Below are 25,498 nucleotides of genomic sequence, written 5' to 3'. Positions count from 1 at the left end.
AGTGGATACTGGTGAATGTACCAGTGTTTCACTTGTCAGCGCATTTAAATTTTGAGTACACAAAATATTAGGAATTAGTTGAATTAGGTACAATTAATTTTGTGGATAACTCTGTTTCTTGTTAATCTAAAACTGGGTTGACACTTTCATAATTGCTTAACACTAAATGTCCATATGGTTGCCCACGATTTCTGTTCATTGCATTTGCCTCTAACATTAGATTTCACTTAGTTGACACCATCCCTGGCATATTGCCCTATAATGGTCTTGATGAGAATATCTAATTTTTAATAACCCCATTTCTTTCTTTTCCATTTTATCATTACATTGAAAGGGAGCTCAAGTGCGTGAGGATATAGTTTGAAATATTTTTTGAAGCAATATCACGTCTCAGAATTTGAAAGATGTTCTCACCAGTCTTAAAATAAATGCTCATGCCATATATGCCGAAGACTTCAGGAAAGAGCCTTACAGGAAACAATATATATGGTCTGTCCATCAGGAATCACCTCTGACTAGGCCTGAGATTTTACCTATGATTCATTCTTGGGAGATGAATCAAGATAAGCTACCCTAAATATAAATTATTTTGGTCAATGTGTTATCAGTCAAAATAATTCTCTATCATCACCTTCAGCTACCGTAAAACTGTATAATCTGGACCCACCTATGAAAATTTCTGGTATTGGTGTGAGAACCAAAGACATGCATTTAAGAAAAAAAATACCAGATTTTGTTTGGTTTTTTAGTGTATTGCAAATATTTGTGTTATACAAAAAAAAAGCTAAAAACTATATGAGATGAGATATTAATTGAAATCCTGTAATGAAATTACACTGACATGGCCTAAGCCTATTATATATTCAGGACCAAGGGCTCACAGTTCAACCAACTTCCTTCCTTCAAGTTTTGCTGTGACTACAACTGATACTGCTATACTACCGTGATGCATAAAGATAGAGACGAGGTGATAGGGTTACATGTGAAGAAAGTTCTCTGCCTTGTGCTTTAATTCAAAATACAGATTTATTGAACCTACCTGCACGGCTAGTGTTATTAACAATTTTCACATTCAAAATTGCTTCCTCGGCATTTTTCAAACTGGCAAATATTTTACAACTTGATAGTTGTAAAACTCTTTTGAAAATAAATGTCATATGAATGTTTAGTATTAGTGATTACTCTTTTAATAGGAAGCTATAGAATCCCTTTCATATTATTTTTAAACTTGCGGGCAACAGCACTTAAACATTTTGCTGTATCTGACCATGAGATCTGATTTCAGCCACAGCGCTGCTTCAGAGGCAGAATCCAGATGCGCCCAATAGGCAAAAGGGATGGGGAAGTCCCCTACATACCCCCAGGGAAAGCTGCATTCAGTGTAAAATATGCATTGGTGGATAAGTATCACTGGTGGCAGTCATGATCCCCTGAGGTTAGTACTGGAGACACAGCTTTCAGATGTCTTCAGTGGAGCCTCTCCAGTAGTGACTCACCACAGCAAAATGTGCTGAATCAGTGCCTTACTCAAAATGACCAAGGCATTGAAAGAATTTGTTCTTAGCAATCCTTGGAATGACTTGATGTTACATTATTAAACAATGGAAGCTATAATTGTGGTAGCACTTACTGTATCTTTGGGGAAAATGTAATTCTAGATTGATAGGAACTAATACTAGGTTAGTTTTTGAAACATATTTTCTTGTCAGAGGACAAGAAAAACAGGAGAAGCAGTGGTCTAATAGAAAGCTTTCACTTTTTGTTTTTCCACCTTCTGTGTTCTCTTTGACCTGATCTATGTCTACTCAGATTTTCTTTATATTATCTACAGAGTTTCTACAGTGGCTGCTCATTCTCAATATATTTGGATAAAAGTATTACTGAGGGCTGCTTTGGCAGGAGCAGAGACCTAAAAGAGAGGGATGCCTTCTTTTCTTCTCTAGGAGTAAAAGCAAAATAACAACAATATTAAAAGTACAAAAAAATCCAGAAATACATCTAGATGAGATATCCAAATGAGAATAAATGTCTCAAAGACAGCTCATCTCAATCTGAATGGCTGAAGACTAAAATTTGTAAGATGTAAGTAGACTATTTAATTAACTATTCAGATTATTAAAGACCAAGGAAGCCACAACCAGCCTTTGGTCAGCTCTTGCAATGATGCAATCTTTAAATTTAGGAACCTGAAGATACTGTCTTTTTCTGCTATTACATTACTTGACATGGAAGAAAAAAATTTATGCAAAGAAAAACAGTCGAACCAACATTCTCTAAGAAAAATAACTTGAAGAAGTGTCTGTATTTTCATGCAAATACAGGGTTAATTAACTTCTATTCCTGGTTAAAGACAGTAAATCCAGTGGGGAGTAATGATACACTGTGCAGTTCCCCAAGTGCCAGATGGAAGCACTCCTGTTAGCCAGGGCACACAATTATCTTTATCCCATGTCTACTAAAGACTCCACTAGTCATGCAGTAATGTCAACAAGACTAATTTTCCCCTTTTAGTTAAAGCATGCGGGTAAAAGATTAAATGGAATTTAAAAGGAATTTTTGAAACTCATATCACCTACAGAATATTCTTAAATGTACTTTTGGTCTGTATTAGGTTTTGTGGAATAATCTATTTTGAATCCTGCTTTTCCTACCTCTCTGTGCTCTTAGGTTGGAAAAATATGTCTATGTGAATATGTAACTTATCTCTGTCTACTGCAATTAACTTTGAGAAGCTTTGGACACAGGAGCAAAGAATGAGAGAGTCTTAATGAAACTTCAGTCTTGAAGAAGCTTCAGCTCCCAAGGAGAAACCTTTCTTGCCAATTCCATATTCTGCTAGAAATGCAGCCTTTTTTTTTTTTCACATTAGCACAAGATACATGGGCTAAAATCTGAGATTTGGCATTTCTTAGAAAAATAAAGGTAAGACTTATCTTTTTTTCTCAGCCGGAAATAATGTTTCACTTCGTAAGATGGCCTTTTGATATAGCACTGCATTCCTTCACTAAAATACCAGTGGGAAAATGAAATGAACCCCGTTAATGAGGTCTAGACATAGAAATTTGTGTTATGTATGTTGTAGCTATTTTTCATTATAATGTAAGGATCTTTAGCACTGGAAGGTATTTGCAAAATGTTAATGAAGTACTGTATTCCAACTCAGTTAATGGGCTAAGAAAGAGGCCCTTCTTCTTCCTCTTAAATTACACATGGTTTTCATTTCTCCTTCAGATTTCTCCAATATTTCAAGTATTGACACTTGATCTCTTTTCACACCTTCTCAGAGGCAACTTATGGTATTGAAGAAAATATAAGGCAGGCCTCCATTTAAAGAATTCCTAGAGGTTTGGGTGAATTTTTACAAATAAATGGGTCAGATGATTTATTTTGGGAGTTCTGCAACTTGCAGGTACATATCTCATATGTGAGGAATCTAGATTCATGCCTTTACATAACCTATCAGTTTTTACTCTCGTTTACTATGTACAGTTGGCCTTGGTGGAGGAATCATAATCCATTACTTGTCGCTCCTAGGCAGGAGGAGAGAAGAAATAAGAACAAATTAATTCAAAAGCAAATGTTGCAGTGAGATAGAGGGAAGAAAAGAGATGGCTGTGGGATGGCAATGGGCATAAACAGGCAAATAAGCAGGGGGAAAGACTATCCACAGCAAGGTCTGGTGAGAGTGAGCCGTGTCCAACATTTTCCCAAGATGCAGCTTCTGGATCTTTCAGATAGTTCGGAAATTGCTTTCCAGTCTCTAATCTAATCTGGTTTGGGTGTTTTCCCATCTGCCTAGTCTTTCACCACTCAGACTGAACCTCATATAATATATTCTACCAGATTTCCAAACTCTTACAGTGTTTTCTTTTGTTGAGGTTGGGGTTCTTAAGGTTTAGTTAATGTGCTTTCATACTTAATTGCAAGGCATTACTGAGGATATTAAATAAAATTGCATGTAATATCCCTGAAGCACCTGAAGTATTTACTGCATTTGCTGTTCTTTGGTCAGGTTTCAGCCAGTGTGAACTACCAGTACTTATCACTACCCCATTCTAAAAAATTATAAAGCAAGTTTTTATTAAGGAATATTGTTTCTGGGACATACCATTATAAGTTGATTTCATATTCTCACAACAAGTAACTGTTTTTATCTTTGTGAGTTATTAATTTTATTAATACATACCTGGTGGTGATTTCATTATTTTTATTTTGAATAGTTATGTAACACTAATGCCTATAGGCTACTGAGGCTGACTGTACAAATACAGACAAAAATGATAGTCATTGCTACAGATAAATTATAGTCTAAAGAAAATGACACAATGGATGAATGGTAAATGTTGAATTGAATGGAAAGAAGAAAATAAATCCTGTGTGTTTGTCAGTGAGGATCTGTAAACACAAACTATCATAGTTTAAATTAGTAGATTACAGTTTAAAGAAGGGGCAGGTTCTGACCAGGTGCTAAATGCTGGAGGCTGTTCTCAGCTTTAAGGAAGTCATGCCTTTCCTTGAAATACCTACTTTTGTGAAGCCAACTTGCATGGATTCCTTGCCTTAGGATCCACGGATAGATTTGACTAGATGTCTCTTTAGATATCTCAAATAAATCTGCCTTGCATTGCGTTTACCACTGTGAACCACTGTGAACTATGGCAGTGACATTTTGGGTCTCTTGTTTTCTTTTCAAAATTCTGTTTCTTACTCAAATATTTTTAAAGAAGTAAAAAATAGGGTGGATATGCCAGGAAAAACATGATAAATGTCAGCTATGAAAGGACAATGATCTATAACTTAAATATTTCAAAGCACTTTAGCAGATAAGGGGATTGATTTTCCTTCATGAAATTAGTCTCTGTGCACAAATGCCAAGAGAAATGTCAATAAAAATATTTCATTTTAGATCTTGTCCACAACAAACTAATATTTACCCATCCTTTTGTTTTTAGAACAAATTGAAGGCAGCATTTCCTGATTTGTAATTTGATCAGAGGGTAGTAACTTAAACACGTAACTTCACTTCACTTCCAGAAAACCAATATCTGAATTTGGCAGAGCAACTTCCCAAATACTAAGAAACGGAGTTAAGACTTACCTCTTTAGGCTGTCCCTATGCTCCCTCTGTACCCCTTTCCTCCTGAGGACAGTGATAGTTTGAGTTGAGGTAATTTTCTGATGATATCAGCACCCAGCAGCTACACTTTTTAGTTCTAACCTGGAGAAAGTAATCCCCACCTGATGCTGAGGTGGTGCCAATAGCCCTGTTGTTTCTGTCTCTCCTACCATGGGAACCCCACCTGTTTTATTTGGACAAATAGCTTTATTTCAATGTGAGACAGCTAGTCTTATTAGCACTAGTGATTTAGAGGGAGTTTTTAATCCAGGCTTTAGCATCTGGGAGGCTATTGCAGGGCTTGGCACAGAGGAAGATATTAGTCCCAAATTACAGCTTCTCAAATAAAAGATTAGCATAAGAAAACTATGATAGTTGGTCATGTTACAGATTCCATTTGCTATTATTTGCATTTATTCCAACCCTAACCAATGGTTTCAGTTTTAATGGAATCAAAATCTCAGTAGTCAGCTTTTTCAAGGTTTTAGCAGAGAAATAATTCTCATGCCAGTTCTCCAAAGGGGAAAAAAAACCCAAACACTTCAAGGTTTGCTATTTCTCCACGTTGAAAATTTTGAAAGGTGTGTGTGGACTGTTTCAGGCAAAGTGCAAATAACCTGTTAGATAACCTGATGATTTTAATAAATAATCCTAGTATCTACCTGCTACTTACACTGATACTTTCACTTTTACCATTTGCCCTATTTAAAATACCACAAAAATAGATACCTTCAGGCCACTTCTTCTGGTTTTTTTGGAGACACAGAAAAATTAATTTGACATTGTTAGCACAGATATTTTACTTACTTTCTGACTCATCTTCTCTGTAAATGTTGAGAAGATAATTACATTTTAAAAAAGGTTTAACAAGAATTATATTTTAAAAAAGTTTAACAAGTTATCCATAGACATAATATAATTAGCTGAAATATGTGTAAAATTAAGAACATATGGATACTGTTTATTGCTCAATCTTATTATTTAAAGGAAGTGACTGAAGGAAAACTGGAGAAGGATTTATGAAATGCAATGCTCAGTTACAGCTAAATGGATTTATTTGGCAAAAGCGTGTCTTTAATAAATTGGAACCTTATTTTCCTAATGAAATTTATTGAATTATAGACCATTATACATATGGTATCTAGGCCCAAGTTGTATTTCAAATGCTTGAAACTCTTTGCTGAGCAGCATAGGTTACTGAGAGGCCTGCACCACACATATTTTTGAGACTATTTCTTTAAAGATTTTTTTTTAATGCAAGTTATTCTGAATTCTGCCTAGTATCATTCACGTCCTGGCAGTTTAGTTTCCAGATAAAAAATTATTTTAAAACCAGTGAAGGAAAGAGAGGGAAGCTATCACTAACAAATGAGTGGTTCATCATTCAAGGATTGCGAAGGGCTTGTTCAGGGCTCGGTACAGGGAACAGAACAACTTTTGTTCTGTTTTGTTCCATTAAATTACTGCATGTATAGCAACACTAATCAAATACTATTTCTGTGTTGTTCTATTAAGCTTCGTCATCTGAACGAAAATGCTTGGGGCACATTTAGTATAGGAAAACCCTTCTCTAAGAGCAGCAGCCAGGAAAGATATAACTGTGCTAGAGAGTAGAGGAGGCAGGTCTCAAGTAATGTTTCCAGCTTGTCAGGAAAACTTTTTTAAAGCACCTTTGTTTGCCTGTCTGAGAAATACAGTGAAACCCCAAGGCTGTTAATACTTTCCTATGTTACTTTTTGGCCTCTTTGTGGAATTCTAGCAATACAAATGCATTTATTTCAAGTGAGGGCAATGCATTGTGTTGTAGCATTAATACCTGTAACTGTTAATGCATGAAAAGCAACCTAAACTGATGCACTGAACTCTAAGGACAAGAGAGACCCATTGATGACTCTTTTTGGATGCACTTTCTAAGACTAGTTTCATAGAAAAAGCACCTAGCTTGAGAAGTTGAATCACAGACCTGTAAAGTGTGAAATAAAGCAATGAATTATTCAGAAAGACCAAAGGGAAACTTTTAATATCTTCTTAGTTTATTAATCCTGCATGGGCAAAAGTAATAATCAAAGGACTGTGGACTGTATCCAGAGAATGAATGTTCTTTTAATTCTGAAAGAAAGGGTAATTTTGAGTTTAGGATTCTTATAATTGGGATTTACATTAATTTAAAAAAAAAAAAGGGATCAGCAAAGGCTTACATCTTGTACAAAGTAAAAATTAGTAGCAGAAGTTTCAGCATAGAAACCTGTGATAAGGTTGCCTGCTGGCTTTCCAGTTTATTTTTCCATTTATACTGCATCTGTACCTCCAGCCACTCCAGGATCTCTCTCATTCTGCACATTACATTAACTCATAGTTCTCCAGGATATTCCTTGAGAGAAGCTTTCTTCATGTCTACAGTACAGCTGTGCTGTACAGTGCATCAGTTTAAATAACTGGTCCTCCTGCAGAAGGACTTGGAAGAGACAAAATAACACTACTTTCAGATGATGCACTGCAGGGCTTCATATAGAGACCTTCTGTACAGTGGAGAGTTCAGTGCAGAGAGCAGGAAAAAGCAGCATCATCCAGCATTGGCACTAAAGACATTCACAGGGAACCAGAGTCTTAGATTTCAAACTACTTTCAGTCTGAAATAATACTGTAACACTTACCTTGCAAAAAATCAGAAGCAGTACTTTTTTCCACATAGTCTTGATTGTACATCCTGTTTCCTTTTACTTAAAAGGCCTGTGGTTTTGATTCACAGCTCACAGACAGTCAATAAATGCAACCTAACCTTTGGTATCTAATATTAGCCTTCACCACAGTTAACTGTCAGTAGGAAAGAATTATGCTTGTTCCTCCCATAATTCAGTTGCTGTCATTTAAAGAGCACTAGTTGTGCAAAACTTTCTTTTTCATTTAATTTGTATTTGCATTTGTAAAGTTTTATTACTTATACTTGAAAAAATATGGGAAGAAAAAATCTAAGTAGTAAAATATAGGTTTACAGTTTTCAAGAGTACCTCACAGAACATGTGTTTACACTTGGTGTTACAAAAAAAAAAGCCATACTGTTAAAACACTCGTATCAGCAGTTTGCTTTAACTGAGAGAGTCCAAGGACAGAGGCAAAGCTGTGTTTGTGGGCAGGAATAGTGCTTTTTCTGAATCAGCGGGAAAAAGCCAAAAAATAATTTATAAAATATATAAATGAATTCTGAGCAGTTGTTTTTAACTTTTGTTCAGCCTTGAAATATGCTGCTTCTATTTACGCCTGGAAAGAGTTTCTGACCAAATGTTGTTTTTTTTTTCTATTGGTACAATTTAGTTTGACTAAATTATTTAATTTTCTTTTATAGGTCATTCTTATGCAAGAAGCTAAAAGTAATTAAATTTGCAGGATGAAAACATGGCACAGGCACTGCTGGCACCACCTGGACCTGAAAGCTTCCGCTATTTTACTAGAGATTCTCTCGCAGCTATTGAAAAGCGTTGTGCAGAAGAAAAAGCTAAAAAGCCCAAGCAAGAACATACAGACGACGATGATGAAAATGGTCCAAAACCAAACAGTGACTTGGAGGCAGGAAAGACACTGCCATTTATTTACGGTGACATACCTCCAGGAATGGTATCTGAACCTTTGGAAGACCTGGACCCATATTATATCAATAAAAAAGTGAGTGAATAATGTTTTGCACAGAATAGAATTTAATTTCCTACACTAGGAAAGTTTAATCACAAAATATGGTGGTTAGAGCTATCAATCCACTTAATATACAGAAACATCCTTTCATTTAACCAAACTGATTTATGCTCTTTAGTGTTGTGACTGCTTCAATTCCGTTGAGTAACTTGTAATTTACTTAATTGTAAGGAAGATGTAACTTCCATGATCTTGCCTGAACTTGAGAATGTGAGTGAATTTTCCTGATTTCAATATAGCAGTAAGACTGGATAAGACACAAGAGATGTTCTGAGCATGGTTTTGCAATGGGCATAGTTGTAGATAGCCAGGTAGCATCCATACAAGTTAGTGAAATAAAGGACTGTAACCATATTCTTTGTTTCTATTATAGCAATATAACATATGTAAACATATATATGTATGTATGAAATATATCTATCTCTATATATGTAGCATATAGAGACTGTGTAAATCTCGGCTCATATGAAACTATCACAGTGAAAACTATTGTTTGAGGTGCTTGGCATTGCTGTGGTAGATCTCTGTTGGACAGCTGTCAATTACAAGTCTGTGGCAGACACCATGGAAAATCTGGGGTTTGAGTAAAGAATCGAAAAAAGACATTTCTGGTGTTCTAAAGAGTTTTTTTACATAAAGAGCAGAGTAAAGAGTTACATGTTGTGAGATAAATGCAATGTTTCTGAGTTATATGTGTGAGGCTGTAACACAACGGGACCATTAGTAGCATAGTTCTGCTCCATGAAGAATGTAAACTCCTAAAACAGGTGCATTTTCCCTTAAAATTTCCACAGTCATACAGATTCTTACTTTTCACATGATCTGCAAACCAGTGACTTGGATATAGAAAGGGTAGTTCAAACAGTTCCATTAAAGTAAAAGGTTTGACTTTTTAAAAGTCAGGATGTGCAGTAGAGTGTGTGTCTTCTGATCTTGTAGCAATGATCCATTCAGCCTGGAAACAGACTACCATTATTTGACTTAAGAGAAAGACAGGGAACAAACTAGTATATCTCCATAGCTAGGTTTAGTTGTAGACCATTTTGAACTCCTCCAGGGTCTGAAATGGTCCAGCCTGGGAAGAGTTAAAAGTATCTTATGTCCTGCAGTGATTAGTGAAAGGTACGTATGACAGGACTAGCAGGTTTTCCTCTATATTCCTGTTTATTTCTGTGTGCTCCTTTAGCAGTATCAAGATGTTCTCTCAGTTCCTGATAGACCTGCAAAGTGTAGTGGGTAAGGAGAGTGAAGGAAGATCAGGATGTGGATAACACCCCTAAATTAAAAAATGCAGAAGGATAAGTCCTTGGGATTATCTTTTTCTGTCTCCCTGAAACAGAGAAATGGACACAGTTGCTCTGATGACGTCTAGAAGCATTCCAGGCTGCCATCGAGATAAGAAACTTGACATTGAGCAGCTATAAAACAATCAAGACATAAAATATTTTAAAGTCTAAAGAAACTTACTTTGTTTGTTAGGAAAAAAAATCATGCACATAATACTCTCAGTTTTGTGGCTAAATTTGTGGTTGCCTTTGGTTTGCAAAACTGGTTTAAAAATTATGGATTCGGAAACAGGGGAAAAAAGCAGAAAATAAATTAGAATCTGTATGTAACTGTGTAACCTAACAGTTGCCGAAGTTAAATAAACTGTGCTGTAGATAGCACAAATATTAACATTATTAAGGAAATGTAAAGAAATCAGAGAAGAAGCATTGCCAAGGGTTATTTTAATGTTTATGGTTTAGGTTATATCAACAGTTCCATGCAAATTATTACTTACAATATAATTGTTTGCACTAAGTTTCTGGACTAACTGCAAAAAAACCCCAAACAAAACAAAAAAATCCCAAACAAACCAAACCAAACCAAATCAAAAAACCCAAACCAAAACCAGCAGAACAAACAAACAAACGAAAACAGGAATAAAGTTGCATAAATAAGTTCAGGGATAAAGTTATCTGAACAAGCCTTCTGCAAGCGAAGTATCAGAAAACTGAGAAATACTGAAGCATAGTTTCTAACCACCATTTATCAGAAAAAGTAGTATGATTTTTTGGAGCAAAAGTGTAAAAACTCAGGCTACTGATGGACTTCTTAGTCTATGAGAGCAATTAGTAAACTATATAATCTTTTGTCACAGCTGACATTTGTCTTTATATTATGTACCAGTCCAATTGTGCTTAACAGAAAACAAATGGATATTATAAATGATGGGCTAGAATTAGTCATCCCTCCCCCCGTGTAGAGCAGAAGCTACTCTTAATCATTGACTCATCAGTGCAGAGAAAATCATACGTGGATTGTAGTCTGTCTTCAGGCTCTGCTGGAGCAGTGACCTTGGGACAGGCAACATCTTTCTAGCATTTCCAGCTGGGTGAAGGACTGTAGGGCAGAGAGAAATGCCAGTGAGTATGTGTCCATTCTTTGCCACCCTCAGCATTTCCTTGAGTTATTCTGCGAACAGGCACCAGCAACACTCCTTTACCTAGTTTCTTTCCCATCGTGGAGAGGTTTGCTTTCCCTGCCAGAGATGACAGACCAGATAGGCACTAAAGGCCGTGGAGAGGGCAGCATTTTTCTGATCACAGCCAGCTTTTTACAGAGAACGGAAATCAACATGGAGAACAGTGATACTGTATAGCTCTGCTGAGAGTGTAACAAAGACTCTATTATGTTAACACAAAGCAGAGCCATTACCATCGACAAAGAGCAAAAGGAATGAAGAATAGTTATGTCCTGAAGAAATTTCAAGCAGCACCAGAGATGCAAGTAAACCTCATTCACGCACAAATACACTTAGGCAGTGACTGCCAACAGGAACAGAATAAAATGAACACAAACCACAGCTTTATCAGGTCAAACTTTAAAAGATAATAACTAGCTAAATTTGCTGCTCACGTATAGGGGAAATAAGAGCATATTGTTAGAATCAAACCCAGCAATTTTTTGAAAAAAAGTTTTGTTGTCATAGGTTACCAAATTCTGGTATATGTTTGTCTCAGACTCCTCAGAACTATGCCAGCTGGTAATTTATTAATCCTTTTTATTTTTTTCACAGATATATTTTTAGAATATAACTGTAATTGATATTGGTAGTATTTAAAATATAAAATGAAAGCAAGATTATTTTAAAGTTATAGTTGGTTGTGTAGTAACAGGTCTTTCTCCTTGTTGCCATATATATGTGTATATCATTCTGTCAAGGATTCGTTACAAATACAAACTGGCATTTAGAATTGCCCTTTTGATATTTTGGTTTTGTTTTTGTTTGCTTACAAGGTAGAATGTATTTGATTAATTTGAAACTCGCTTTAATCAAAGACTTCATTAGAAATAAAACAGAAATATTTTACTGATAAAATGCTGCATTTTGCTATTATTGATAAACTGTCATTTTTTATAGTTCCCACCAATTTTAATATCATCAGAATGCAGTCCACATGCTGGGAAACTTTGCAAATTGGAGACTTGGCTGTGGAAGGCTTAATTAACTGTATTTATAGAAATCAGTTATTTTCCTACCACAGGTAGACAGTAGAATGGAACTTGTACCTCTCAGGTGGAGAATGGAAATTTTACTACGAAGTAAAGATATTTATGTAGTCAAGACTGTATTTTAATTATATATTTCTTTTTTACAGACTTTCATAGTATTGAATAAGGGAAAAGCAATTTTCCGATTCAGCGCCACATCTGCCTTGTATATTTTAACTCCTTTTAATCCTATCAGAAAAATTGCTATCAAGATTTTGGTACATTCATATCCTTTTTTCTTAATGTTGATTTAAGATTTGCCATTTAAAACTATTTAATGACTGAAATAATGCTTTTCATGTGGATATACAAATTGTGTCCATGGGGGTGTACTATGCTAAATAAATATAAGCTGTTCACACTTAAAAAAGGAGCAATATTACACATGAATTACAGTATGATCTTCATTCTTGCCAAGAGAATTCTCTACTGAACCACCTAAAGCTGTCAGAGTTTAAATATCAGGCTTTATATCTAAAAGGAGACCTGATGCCATACAGAGCCCTGCAGCTAAGGCCAAATTAGTAACAAACCATTGCACTTGAACATATCTAAGGTCACACTTTTACCAAGACCAGTAGTACTATTCATGAACTAGACTCACTTAGCAAGGACAAAAGAGCATGTGTAAAGAGCTGCTTTTTCAGCATTGTATTTTCAGCATTGGGGTAGGTGTCCTATAAAAAATTCAGGATAAAGAACAGTATTTTCAAATACATTTCAATCACATCCAAAGGAAAACTTGAGCTTAACCAACCTCTGACTAAAGATCTTTTAGAATGATCCCCCTGTCTTCAATGAGTAATTGCATTTGGGCAGTCTTATCATATTTTATGGACTTAAGGATGTGTTTAGGTTTCATTTAAAACCTAAACCTGCTATAATTACAAAAGTAATGCATTGTTTTACAGAAGTGCACCATAACATGCCAGATGGCATACCATTTAAAATAGATAAAATTATGTGCAAAACTTTATTTTCAGATGTTAATTACAATGTCAAGTTATTTGTATACATTTCTGCACACCCAGTAATTTTACTTTATATCAGTGTTATAAAACTGTTATGCTTTTTTGACTTACATGCCTTGACTATAACCTACATTATTCAGCATGCTTATCATGTGCACTATTTTGACCAATTGTGTATTTATGACCATGAGTAACCCTCCAGACTGGACAAAGAATGTAGAGTAAGTTAAACATTTTTACTTCTTTTTTTTTTTTTTTCATCTTTGTTTTTGTGTGACTCCAAACAAGAGGCATTTATGAAAAGTTACATGCCAGAATGGGCTTGTCCAGAGTCATGAAGAATCAGATTCCATGAGATCATCAATATCTTTCTGGTTTCCTCGTGAATAACTTAAAGGGTTTAAGTGTAAAACCTTGTTCTTTAAAATTATGTCTGAGGAGTATCTGAACTTCTACTGTGAAATATGAACAAGAAGCTCTTGTCCTTGGATATTCTGAGCTGTAAATTGGGAAAGGAACTCCAGAACTACAAATGTGCATGTAAAATCGTTGCATGCCATTGGTGAGGCCAGCCATATTTTGCTTGAGTATCCATGATCTTATCACAGTGGGACATTTATTGTGGCTCACTGATGTGAACTCATAAGTGTCTGCTATAGCAAGCACACACAACAACAAACACAACAAACTCAAACGGCTGAGGAAAGGGCCTTATCTATGAAGGAGAAACAAAGAGCTGATGGAAGTAAGGAAACATCAAACTACCTTTTTCTTGTTCATGGTTATAAATGCATGTTATAAATACAGATAGGTGTTTTCCTCTGAAATATTGTAGAATCATAGAGTCATAGAAGGGTTTTGGTTGGAAGGGACCTTGAAGATCATCCAGTTCCAACCCCCTGCTGTGGGCAGGGACACCTTCCACAGGGCCAGGTTGCTCAAAGCCCTTATGTTTTTGTTTTAAATAATACTACTCATGAAAAACGTGGTTCTAACCACTTGTTTCTTTCATTCCCTCCTGTTCTCAAATAGCCATTATTGATTTTTATTTATTTATTTCATTGCATTAATGAGCCTTACTCTGAATGCTGTGTTTAGAAACCACAACTATTAACCCATTCCCAGTATGCTCAGCAGTGACTGTGGCTTGTTAAGAGTTGCTGAGAGTCTGAAAAGAGAGCAGTATGGTCTGTAAGTAGGTAGAGTTGTTTTATTCTGAAGGTCCACACAGATCCATGTGGGTCTCAGGAAGTGCCTGTATTATGCTGGTTATAACTGACTGTTCTATGTTGTTAAATGAATGGTTGTTCCCACACAGGTAAACTGGTAATCATGCTCCAAGTATTCAAGAATAACAGTCTGAGCATGCTTTCTTATATTTAATGATTATTTATGAAATAAACATGTAATATAGACATGAGTATAGTTATTATCCAGAACTGATTTTCACAAAACTCTGATTTTGACACCAAAAAAATTCTTCATTTTTTGTAACACTTAGACATCTACCTGATTTATGTGTGCAAGCAAAGAGGCAACCCTGTTAGTGCCAGAGAATGTACATATAAATATCAAAGCCTGAAATGTATTTATAAATACTAGAGTCTGAAATTATTTTCAAGCACATGAACTGAGATTAAATCAAACTTTTAGAAAATGAGTAGCAAATATATCATGTTCTACAATGTTTAGGGCAAATGAAGTTAACGATTTACTTCTTTCACTTCTAAATACTTTTCTTGTAAGTCATCTTTGCTAAATGGCACTGTCTATAAGTATGCAAAATCCATTATTCCTGCTTTGATGATTTTCAGGTACACTTTCACTGGAATTTATACCTTTGAATCACTTATCAAAATTCTTGCAAGGGGCTTCTGCTTAGAAGGTTTTACTTTTCTGCGAGACCCATGGAACTGGCTTGACTTCAGTGTCATTTTAATGGCGTAAGTGGTTCAAGAACTTTTTAAGCTTTTAGGGCATGAAATTAGTGGTAAATATTATTCTAATAAATGTATATATTTAAACACTTAATTTCTGCAACCTCTGAAGTTTAGACATTATATCACACATTTTAGTATGCACAAATCAAAGTAAAATACAGCAGGAGCTGACACAGAGTGTCAGCCACTAGTGTAATTACTAGAGGGACACTAATTTCATGTCCTACATTTTTCTGCTCACCAGAAAGGAAGCCATCCCTTTGACTTCATGTCACCATCCCATTACAAGCTAGTTAGTTTAATTAGCTGTTCTAATACAAATCAGTGAGTTTCACTTCAATGACCTTTAAGAAAAATTGAGGGAAATAAGTATTAAAGTGAGATGTACTGAAGAGACAGGTAAATTTTTGAAGTATGATTGCTAGTATTGCCACAGAGGTTTTGAAGACCCACATAATTAGTATAAGCTCTGCCTCAATTCTGAATAACTGTGATTTAATCCTACAGGTATGTAACAGAATTTGTAAACCTAGGCAATGTTTCAGCTCTTCGAACTTTCAGAGTATTGAGAGCTTTGAAAACTATTTCTGTAATTCCAGGTAAGAAGAAGTTGGTGTAAGGTGTTAGGCCCCTCGTATCTCCAACTGTTATTTGTGTGCTGTCATTGTGTTTGTGTGTGAACTCCCCTATTACAGATATGTGACAGAGTTTGTGGACCTGGGCAATGTCTCAGCGTTGAGAACATTCAGAGTTCTCCGAGCTTTGAAAACAATATCAGTCATTCCAGGTGAGAGCGAGGTTAAACACCGAGGCTGACTTTTGTTCCATTGAAGTCGAATTCACTTCCTTTGAGCATAAGTCTTGCTGTTTGCTGCTCATGTTGCCAAAAAAAAGAAAAAAAGCAAAAGGCATGGATCATAAACCTAGATTATGATTCTTTGCCTTTTCAGCGTTAGCTTCTTTTATTTTGCAAAATCAGCCTTTGAGTTTAACAGATGCTTGCATGAAACATAAAATATGAGGCCTATGGGTTATTTTGCTTTGTTTTTCTGCATTTTATTATGAAAACTTGCCTCTACATTACAAAAGCTTTAGTGCTCTGGCTTTCTTGGTTTTGAATTTTTTCCTTTATTTTGCCACTTAAAATTGTCATTAGTCTTACAGAAAATGAAGTAACAACAACAAAAGCTACCAAAAAGGAAATAAATGATGCACAGGAAAATTTATCAAATGCAAATGAGTTTTTCCTCAAAGTTACTTGCAATTCTGTTTCATGCTATCTTCATACTGTTGTGAAGTCATGTTTAATATTAATTAGAAATTGAATTATTGGCAGAATATTAAATGCAGGGAAAAATTAAGAAATGTAATCAAATCTATAATAGGAAAGCATGATTGATAAAATTTCCTGCTTGAGAATAACATTATATATTTGGTTTATTGGAATATATGTATGTTGCCTATTCATAAAAAGGAATCTTTTTCTTTCATTCATCTTCACAAGCTCTGAGGCTGCTCATGAAGCTTTACTTTTTGAAAAATAAAAGATTTAAGTGTCTGCATGCCAACTTAATTATATGGGAAGGGCAAAGATACTCTTTGATAATTTTATGGATCTTTTTTCTTTGCAGGCCTGAAGACTATTGTGGGAGCCCTAATTCAGTCCGTGAAGAAGCTCTCGGATGTGATGATCCTGACTGTGTTTTGTCTGAGTGTATTTGCACTGATAGGGCTGCAGCTGTTCATGGGCAACTTGAGGAATAAATGCCTGCAGTGGCCTCCAGACAATTCTACTTTTGAAATAAGCATTATTTCCTACTTTAACAGCACAATGAATGAAAATGGTACATTTGTTAATATGACAGTGAGCACATTTAACTGGAAGGATTACATTGAGGACGAAAGTAAGAATATCTGATATAACTTTTTAATACATTTGTGGCTAAAATATGTAACTATTTTTGATCGAAGAACATTCTGTAGTTTATATTTCTGCATTATGTAGAATTGCTTACAGTCATTGACTGAAAGAGATGAAATACATACAATAAAATGTACAATGGCCAGAGAGGTTTCTAAACAAGCTACAAAGCAGCTAGACGCTTTAACACAATTTATTTTTATTTTACTTTGTAGCAATTTCAGATTTATTTGATTTATTCATATATATTTCTAATGCTTTCTACACAGCTCATTTTTACATTTTGGAAGGACAAAGAGATGCCCTACTTTGTGGTAATAGCTCTGATGCAGGGTAAGACCCTTTCAAAAATTCTCTGTTATCCTCTGTAGAAAAAACAATAACACAAAACCTAGTTGCAACTCCATATTTAGCAGGGTTATAGAACTTATGGAGTTTTGCTGCTAAGCAAGAATTTCTTGCTTAAGTAAAAATATTTTACTCTCTGTCTAAACAAAATACTAATTAACAGCCTTTTTTCCTGCTTAATTGGAAAATGATGTTGATATTAATGATAAAATTTGAACTCTTGTAAAGTCTATTTTGGTGATTTTCTGATTGAAAAAAGTAGGAGGAAAGCAAAAGTTAGAACTAAGAAAGAGAGCCTGCAAAATATTAAGGAAGCACAACAGTGACTTCACAGTTAAAGACTGAATCTTTTTCTTCAAGCCGAATTCTTCCATTACTGGCAAATTCTGCCATTCACATGTGCCCACTTATGACCTTAGAATTGTCAGCTGAACTTGGATATCTGGCTGGCAACAGTGAAGAGGCTTTCTAAAAATGTATATATCAGCATATATATATATATCAGATAGGGAGATCCCTAATACTACAATTGGATTTAGCTATATAGTATTGTTTAATCTGCCTGTAACCTTAACAACCAATTAGCAATTATTTCTGCTCAGAATTGATTCATTTGGAATAAAGATTCTATTTGCAAAACATGACTGAGGAGAAGTTTAATATTTAGATCATTTCGACCAGTGAATGGATGGAAAGGGTATCTTTCATTTACGCTGTTATTAGTTAGTTTCTTAGGACTTTTTCTTCTGAATGAATTCAATTGTAATTTATGGATTTCCTGTGGAAAAATAATGTGTATTGTTCCTACAGATAATAATTATGTGCTAGAGGGGAACAAAAGTTATGACTAAGTACCTCCTGTTTGGTTTTCATGTAGGCAATGCCCAGAAGGGTATATATGTGTGAAAGCTGGTAGAAACCCCAATTATGGCTACACAAGTTTTGACACCTTCAGCTGGGCTTTTTTGTCATTGTTTCGGCTAATGACTCAGGACTTCTGGGAAAACCTGTATCAGCTGGTAAGAAATTGTTATGACATAACAAGTAAACTGTTGGTGACATCCAAAATTTTATAAATAGGCTTATTTTTACATGAGCTGAAAGCATAACACTGTTACAGTAACAAAGATGAGTGGTGGAATAACATACGCTTTCCACTTCCTAGACACTGCGTGCTGCTGGGAAGACATACATGATATTTTTTGTTCTGGTGATTTTTCTGGGCTCTTTCTATCTGATCAACTTGATCCTGGCTGTGGTTGCAATGGCCTATGAAGAACAGAATCAAGCAACCATGGAAGAAGCAGAGCAGAAAGAGGCAGAATTTCAGCAGATGCTGGAGCAACTCAAGAAGCAACAAGAAGAAGCTCAGGTAGTGATGGAAATTGTACTTTCTGAACAGCCTTGTTCTTAAGGCAAGGATAAAAATCTTTTATGAATTAGAACATGTATGAAATGTGCAGTGAATTATGGAAAAAAAGAAAGGTCTTGTTTATCATGCAAGTTATAAATGTGGAAACAATGAAATTAAAACAGGAACTAAGCAAATAGCAAAAAAAGCAAGCTAATGGTACAGAGAAGAATGATACTTTTTTCACCAAAAAACTGGAAAAGTAAAATATATGTGATAAGAGCCTTCTAGAAACCTGACTATAAGTAGTGATAATTCATGACGCTTTTATTTTACAGATCTTATGAACAGCATGAAAAAAGTCTAGTAATGTTACTTCTTGTTTATATCTGAGTGAGAATTGCCAGGCTTGCTGTACTTAGTAGTTCTTCACAAATATTCGTCAACTAGAGAGAAGGATTGTAATCAGTGTTCTTTTAGGTTTCTGTCCAGGAAGGCACTTAAACATATCCGTAACTGACACTGAAGTAAATCAGAAGTTTATATACCCTTAGAACAGACAAGCAATATTCATAACCAGACAAGTAATATTTTTAACAGAGGTATTACTTCATAATTCTTTTAAAGTAATCTATGTTTTCTTTGAAAAGAGAAGAAAATTATTTAAAGTTTTATGAGAAAAAGACATTTTAGTAGATACTTTTGTGAAAGGCTTTCTTATCCAAAAGTAAAATGTATGCAGAAGTTCAGCTCTGTGAGTTGGCCACCTGTCTAATTTCTGAACTGACTTTCCATTGCTTTTTAAATGGTATTTAGTAATTTTCAACAGGACAGTGTTTATAAAATGCAAGCAAATTAGAATCTTCTATGAAACTATATTTTTGGTACTATTTAAATTTTAAAATGTTAAATGTCAGCAAAGAGTATGTTATTGGGTTTTTCTTAAATCTGTTATTTTAATCCATTAAAGGCACTAAATCAGATTATATAAAAAGATATCAGGAGGCTCATCTAGATGTCTGTATGTTTGAGAATTGGGACAGATGAAACTGATTCAGAATTAGGAAGAACAGAATATGAAACAGAGTCTATAAGGCAGGTTGGATAAAGACTCTGGAAAGTCACATTTTTTAAAATGAATGACCAATAAATTCATTATAAGTAAAGCATTATTACAGTCAGGATCTTTTTTGTTTGTGAAAATATTAGCAGAAAGTAGCCATTACAAGGTGGATCACTGAGCTGTTGAATGAGAAATGAATTTGGGACCCATCTCTTCACCCCCCTGGACACTGAACCCATTCATCCACAAAATTAAGTCATCACAGTGATCTTTGGATTGCTCCACTTGTTTGACCTTTGCTGTTACTATTATGAAGTAGATGGGTGATGACTCAGCATCTGCTGCCTTTGTTTCTGTTAGTCTTTGAAGGATGATATTGTGTGAACCAGTATGACAAAACTTGGAGTATCACTTTTTTGATTTATAAACACTTCAGAATCCTTTTAATGCTCCTTTTAGCAGAAAAGGTCTGTATCGAATCAACTTGTATAGCATGGGATGTATATTGTGGCAAAGAAAGACATTAATTCTTACTATGAGCTTTCAAACTACCCTTTCCCCCTGTAGAGAGGTATGTCATCATTCCTGAAATACTCGGCATTGAATATAATGTTTTGCTGGATAATTAGTAGTTATCTTTGTTATATAACCCTAGTCTCTTGCCATTTATCAAACCACCATTTTTTGTAAGCTCACAGCAATCTATTACCTTCCCAAACGTATTTTCCACTGCAGAATTTCATAGAATCTCCCACAGTTCTTTCTAGGAACATCACTGAACATACTCTCAATTCTTCCTTTTCTGATGCCTGAATGAACCTGTTTCCCTAATGAAGCAAACCAAATAGGCCGAGCGCTGTAGCTAAAGATACTGGTCCTGAGTTTTGGGATGACTCTTTGCTCCAGTAAATAATCCTACTCTTTTCCATTAGAGAAAAAATCTCAGTGTTTTCTTATCTCTGGCTGCAGCACCAACAGACAATAAATGTATCTTTGCATATCTATAACAAAGACATAGAGCGCTGATAGCATGGGAAATGTGGGAGGAAGGCAGGGCTTGAAGATATGTCTGGAGAGTGTGGCTGTTCCCAGTGAAGGTAGAGGGAAAGAAAGGGGAGTGTCCTTGCTATAAAGACAGTGAAGAAAGGCTGGATCCAACTACTTTTAGGCTGTAGTTGGATTATGATACATTAACTGATGTAGTGAATGCTAGGCATTAGTTTTCTCTGTAAGAACTCAGAAGGCATTAACTGAGTTAGAGCATGTTATGGGGCTTTTCTCAAGACCAAATGGAATAACAGTTCTGAAATAGATGAAAAAGCACTATGTTTATACTTTTCTGGCTACTTTTATTTTAGACCAGTGACTTGTGCAACAATTCTTTAATGAATAGTGTGGCTATTGTTCTGCTGAAGTCAGTGCTTCAAGTAGCTGATGCTGCTAACAATGAGGAGCTTTAAAACTCAGTATTTTATCTTCAGTTTAATTTGTTTGGATTTGGATACTTACATAATTAAGAGTGTACAAAGAACATTATTATCACAGTGATAATAAAAAAAAAGTTGATAAAAGACTATAAAATTATTCTTTTTTTTTGGCCTGCTAATACCTTGATTTGTAACCTGACAGACAACAGCAGCAGTAGCAGCGGCATCAGTTGCATCAAGAGATTTCAGTGGTGTAGGGGGATTAGGAGAACTCTTGGAAAGCTCTTCAGAAGCATCAAAGTTGAGCTCAAAGAGTGCTAAAGAAAGAAGAAACAGAAGGAAGAAAAGAAGACAGAGAGAAATGTCTGAAGCAGAGGACAAAGGAGATAGCGATAAATTCCCCAAGTCCGAGTCAGAAGACAGTATCAGAAGAAAAAGTTTCCGCTTCTCCACAGAAGGAAGTCAACTGACATATGAAAAAAGGCTCACATCTCCTCACCAGGTACAGCACCCTCATTTTCATGGACTTTACAGCAGCTTTATATGGTGAAAGTTATGTAACTGGTGAGTGAAGGGAAAAAAACAGTGGTAGTACCATTCCCAGTGTTACAGTTTGAGATGGTTTGACCCATTCTATTAGCACAGGTATAAAAAGAATGTACCAAGAACAATTGTAAACTTAATTAACACATTTCTGAAAACGTATTTCTGAAGATGTATCTCATAGACTGGAGAAAGTATCAAAGACTCTTTGATTAGTATTCATATATTTGCATTAATCAACCATAGGTTCTCTGTTCTGCATCCATTTCAAAAGTATATAGATATGTGGGCTTTTTAGCAGACTACAACATCAAAATACCCTGCATAGGAAATCCCACATAACCATTAGTTTCTATTATTTTCCTTAATTAGCTTCTTTAACAGATAGATAATGAGAGAAGTAGTGCTAGTACTCCACAATAAAGATGAACTACATAAGGGTTGTTTGGGCTTGTATTTATAAGAATTTAGTCAAACCATTCTTTATCATTAGAAATTCATTATACATTATGGAGAATCATTGTAATTGTAGAAAAAAAGTAGTTTATGAAGGACCTCTGGAAATCATTTAGTCCAAACTTCAAAGCTCTACTCCCATAAATCAAAGGATCTCTTCTACCACTTAAGGATACTTCCTCTGTACTTGGCACTGGTGAGGCTGCACCAGAGGTGTGTCCACTTCTGGGCCCCTCTCTTCAAGGCAGACATGGAGGTGCTGGAATGTGTCCAGAGAAAGGCAATGGAGCTGGTAAAGGTCTAGAGAGTGAATGATATGGGGAGAGGCTGAGGGAGGTGGGGTTGTTTACCCTGGAGAAAAGGAGGTTCAGGGGAGACCTCATCACTCTCTACAACTCACTGAAAGGAGTTTGTAGCCGGGTGGGGGTCAGCCTCTTCTCCCAGGCAACCAGCAACGGGACAAGAGGACATAGCTTCAAGCTGTGCTAGGGGAGATTCAGGTGGGACATCAGGAGGAATTTTTTCATAGAAAGGATTGTTAGATATTGGAATGGACTGCCCAGGAAGATGGTGGAGTCACCATCCCTTGAGGTGTTCAAGAAATGACTGGATGTGGCACTTAGTGCCATGGTCTAGTTGATAAGGTGGTGATTGGTCAAAGGTTGGACTTGATGATCTTGGAGGTCTTTTCCAACCTAAATGATTTTGTGATTCTGAGATACCTTTGCTTATTTCAAGGCTGCACACAGTTATGGCATTTGTAGAAAAAAATCACTCAAAATGCATCTCTTCAAAATGATAATGTGTGGTCTGAGATGACATTGGCCTACCTGTATCACCCATGTTGAGGATAATTTATTAATTAAAGACTCTCTTGATGATTGTTTTTGCAGTTGTAACAATGCTTTGGGGCAAAAGTTGCCGGCATATAACTAAAACTGAGGTGCCACAAGAATGAAAGAATTGCAAACAGTAGCATTAGTAAAGGAAGAGCTCATTTGTCTTGTTAGCTATGCAGTATCTCACTGGTGAGACAGGGTCCAGAGCATGAAACTGTGAGGCAGAATGGTAAGAGGAGATAATCTGCTCAGTTGGCCCCTGTGAGAGTTTTTGTCCTTTGACACAATATTCCACTTCCAAATGAATGATGCAGCCTGCCAGAAAAGTCAAGCCTTCCTTTCAGACCTTACTTTCCAAGAGTATGTAGATACATATATTTCTGCCTCTACATGTGTTAAAATTATAGCCATTTCAGCTTATATCTTTTGTCTCAATGCAGCAGAGACTTGCAGAGCAGGCATCACTCCTCCCATATCCCTGAGGGGGCTGATGCAATTAGCTGTGCTCAGAACATGGTAACACATACTGGAAAGATTGGCCTGCAAATAAAACCTAGCAGCCATGGGAACATTCTCTAAAAGAATAAGGGTATCACTGGTAGTCGTACGAAACCCTAGTGGGCACATGTTTTTTTGAAGGACTGTAGGTTGGCCAGATACGTTTACAAAGAAATGTAAAAAGGGTGTAGTAATTAGTTCACTGCTTTGTCAAAATTCAATGTCATACTCTGTAGAAGCTAGAGCTTTTTTTTGGATAAAATTGTCTTTCAGTATAAGCAAAACAGCACTTTTTCTCCAGCCAAGTTTACATAAGTGGGTTAGCAAAACCATTTGGCTGATATTCTTCAAGTAACTCAGCCTGGGGCTGACAGCCAGCATAGAAAATTTCATCCCTAAATATTAAAATTTGGTATAGCTGTAAGAGCAGAAAAAAATATATCTCATAATGGTAAAGACCTGTTAGCCCTTATAACAGACAGTGCTACTAGTTCAGCACACATATTATGTGTGAATTTATACATCTGACTATGCATATACAGAGATACATATGGATTGATATATCTATATATTCCATGTTTGGTTTTCACAGTATTAACATAGGTTTATACACTTCAGGGCCATTTTCACTTTCACTTTAATTATCCTGGGATAAAACCCACTGCTATTACATATGAACATTTTCCACCTGCAAAACTAGTGAAAAATTGAGAATCATCTCAAACCGGGTTTTTGATGTACCAAGATGTGAAAATTTGTAGAATTGATTGCAGAATTTGCATTCAATGCAGAATTGAAGAAAGCTGAATACAAGGTTTCTTTTCTCCACAATTAGTACTCATTTTATTTATTCATGAAGGCTGTTAATAAAATATGTAGTAAGGGAGAAGAACTGCTATTCCCACACTACTGAGCCTATTGTGAAGAGGTCAGTCAAGTTCTTTACATCAGGTTAGACTAAATTTAATGCCAAACTGAAGATCACTTCAATGATGAGTTAGCATTATTAGTTGTTATCCCTAGGAATCCAGGGAGTAAAAAACAAATATCTGCAAATCCTTAATAGTGCTGTTGAAAACTGCCTCCAGCACAGTCATGGGTCCATACCAGTTTAGTGCACCTTCTTCACTCAAAACTGTTCAACCTTACTTATATCTTCTGCACAACTTTTCCTCAGTCCTGCTATATTATGGTAAATGCTCGTCTACTTCAGGTCCCCCATGAGCACATTCACCTAATGGACACACTTATACTATGGAAAAAAATTTACTATCCTTCCTCCAGCACTGTAACTATTCTTTGAAAAGCCAAGAACTTACAACTTCAGTTAATGCTGTTTTGTTTGGTTTGTTTTAAATCTTTTACAGTCTTTGTTAAGCATTCGTGGTTCTCTGTTCTCACCAAGGCGCAACAGCAAAACGAGCATTTTCAGTTTCAGAGGTCATGCAAAGGATGTAGGATCTGAAAATGACTTTGCTGATGATGAGCACAGCACTCTTGAAGACAATGAGAGCAGAAGAGATTCTCTCTTTGTTCCAAATCGACATGGAGAACGGCGCAACAGTAACGTTAGTCAGGCAAGTGTGTCATCTAGAATGATACCAGCCCTTCCAGTAAATGGGAAGATGCACAGCACTGTGGATTGCAATGGAGTAGTTTCCTTGGTTGGAGGACCTTCAACTTTAACTTCACCCACTGGTCAGCTCATACCAGAGGTAATTATAAGTAAATCAGTAATATTTACAGTTTGATTCAGGCACAGAATTTTGTCTTACTCCTTATCTCTGCATTCCTTATAATT

At 35.8% G+C, this 25,498-nt stretch overlaps 1 protein-coding gene across 5 annotated transcripts in view; it reads left to right on the top strand.

Annotated features, from left to right (window-relative positions):
- LOC113994484 (sodium channel protein type 2 subunit alpha) overlaps window positions 1-25,498 on the top strand; it is a 73,494-nt gene that overhangs the window by 6,652 nt on the left and 41,344 nt on the right. Inside the window, exons 2-14 of one of the 5 annotated variants that reach the window (XM_027733586.2) lie at window positions 1,832-2,082; window positions 2,668-2,922; window positions 8,460-8,776; window positions 12,448-12,566; window positions 13,443-13,532; window positions 15,126-15,254; window positions 15,947-16,038; window positions 16,883-17,155; window positions 17,442-17,505; window positions 18,398-18,539; window positions 18,686-18,892; window positions 21,564-21,863; window positions 25,065-25,412. In XM_027733586.2, the coding sequence (XP_027589387.1) occupies window positions 8,510-8,776; window positions 12,448-12,566; window positions 13,443-13,532; window positions 15,126-15,254; window positions 15,947-16,038; window positions 16,883-17,155; window positions 17,442-17,505; window positions 18,398-18,539; window positions 18,686-18,892; window positions 21,564-21,863; window positions 25,065-25,412 (2,031 nt within the window). In that variant the 5' untranslated portion in view covers window positions 1,832-2,082; window positions 2,668-2,922; window positions 8,460-8,509. Of the gene's footprint in view, window positions 1-1,831; window positions 2,083-2,667; window positions 2,923-8,459; window positions 8,777-12,447; window positions 12,567-13,442; window positions 13,533-15,125; window positions 15,255-15,758; window positions 15,851-15,946; window positions 16,039-16,882; window positions 17,156-17,441; window positions 17,506-18,397; window positions 18,540-18,685; window positions 18,893-21,563; window positions 21,864-25,064; window positions 25,413-25,498 lie in introns of all 5 variants that reach the window. The other 4 variants (XM_027733591.2, XM_027733588.2, XM_027733590.2 and 1 more) reach the window with 4 other exon arrangements.

The sequence above is a fragment of the Pipra filicauda genome, unplaced genomic scaffold (assembly GCF_003945595.2).
Source record: "Pipra filicauda isolate LSUMZ 115617 unplaced genomic scaffold, ASM394559v2 scaffold253_size2546935_pilon, whole genome shotgun sequence".
NCBI classification, from domain to species: domain Eukaryota; kingdom Metazoa; phylum Chordata; class Aves; order Passeriformes; family Pipridae; genus Pipra; species Pipra filicauda.
The sequence above is the reverse complement of the archived record's forward strand: the minus strand, read 5'-3'. Positions and strand labels throughout refer to the sequence as shown.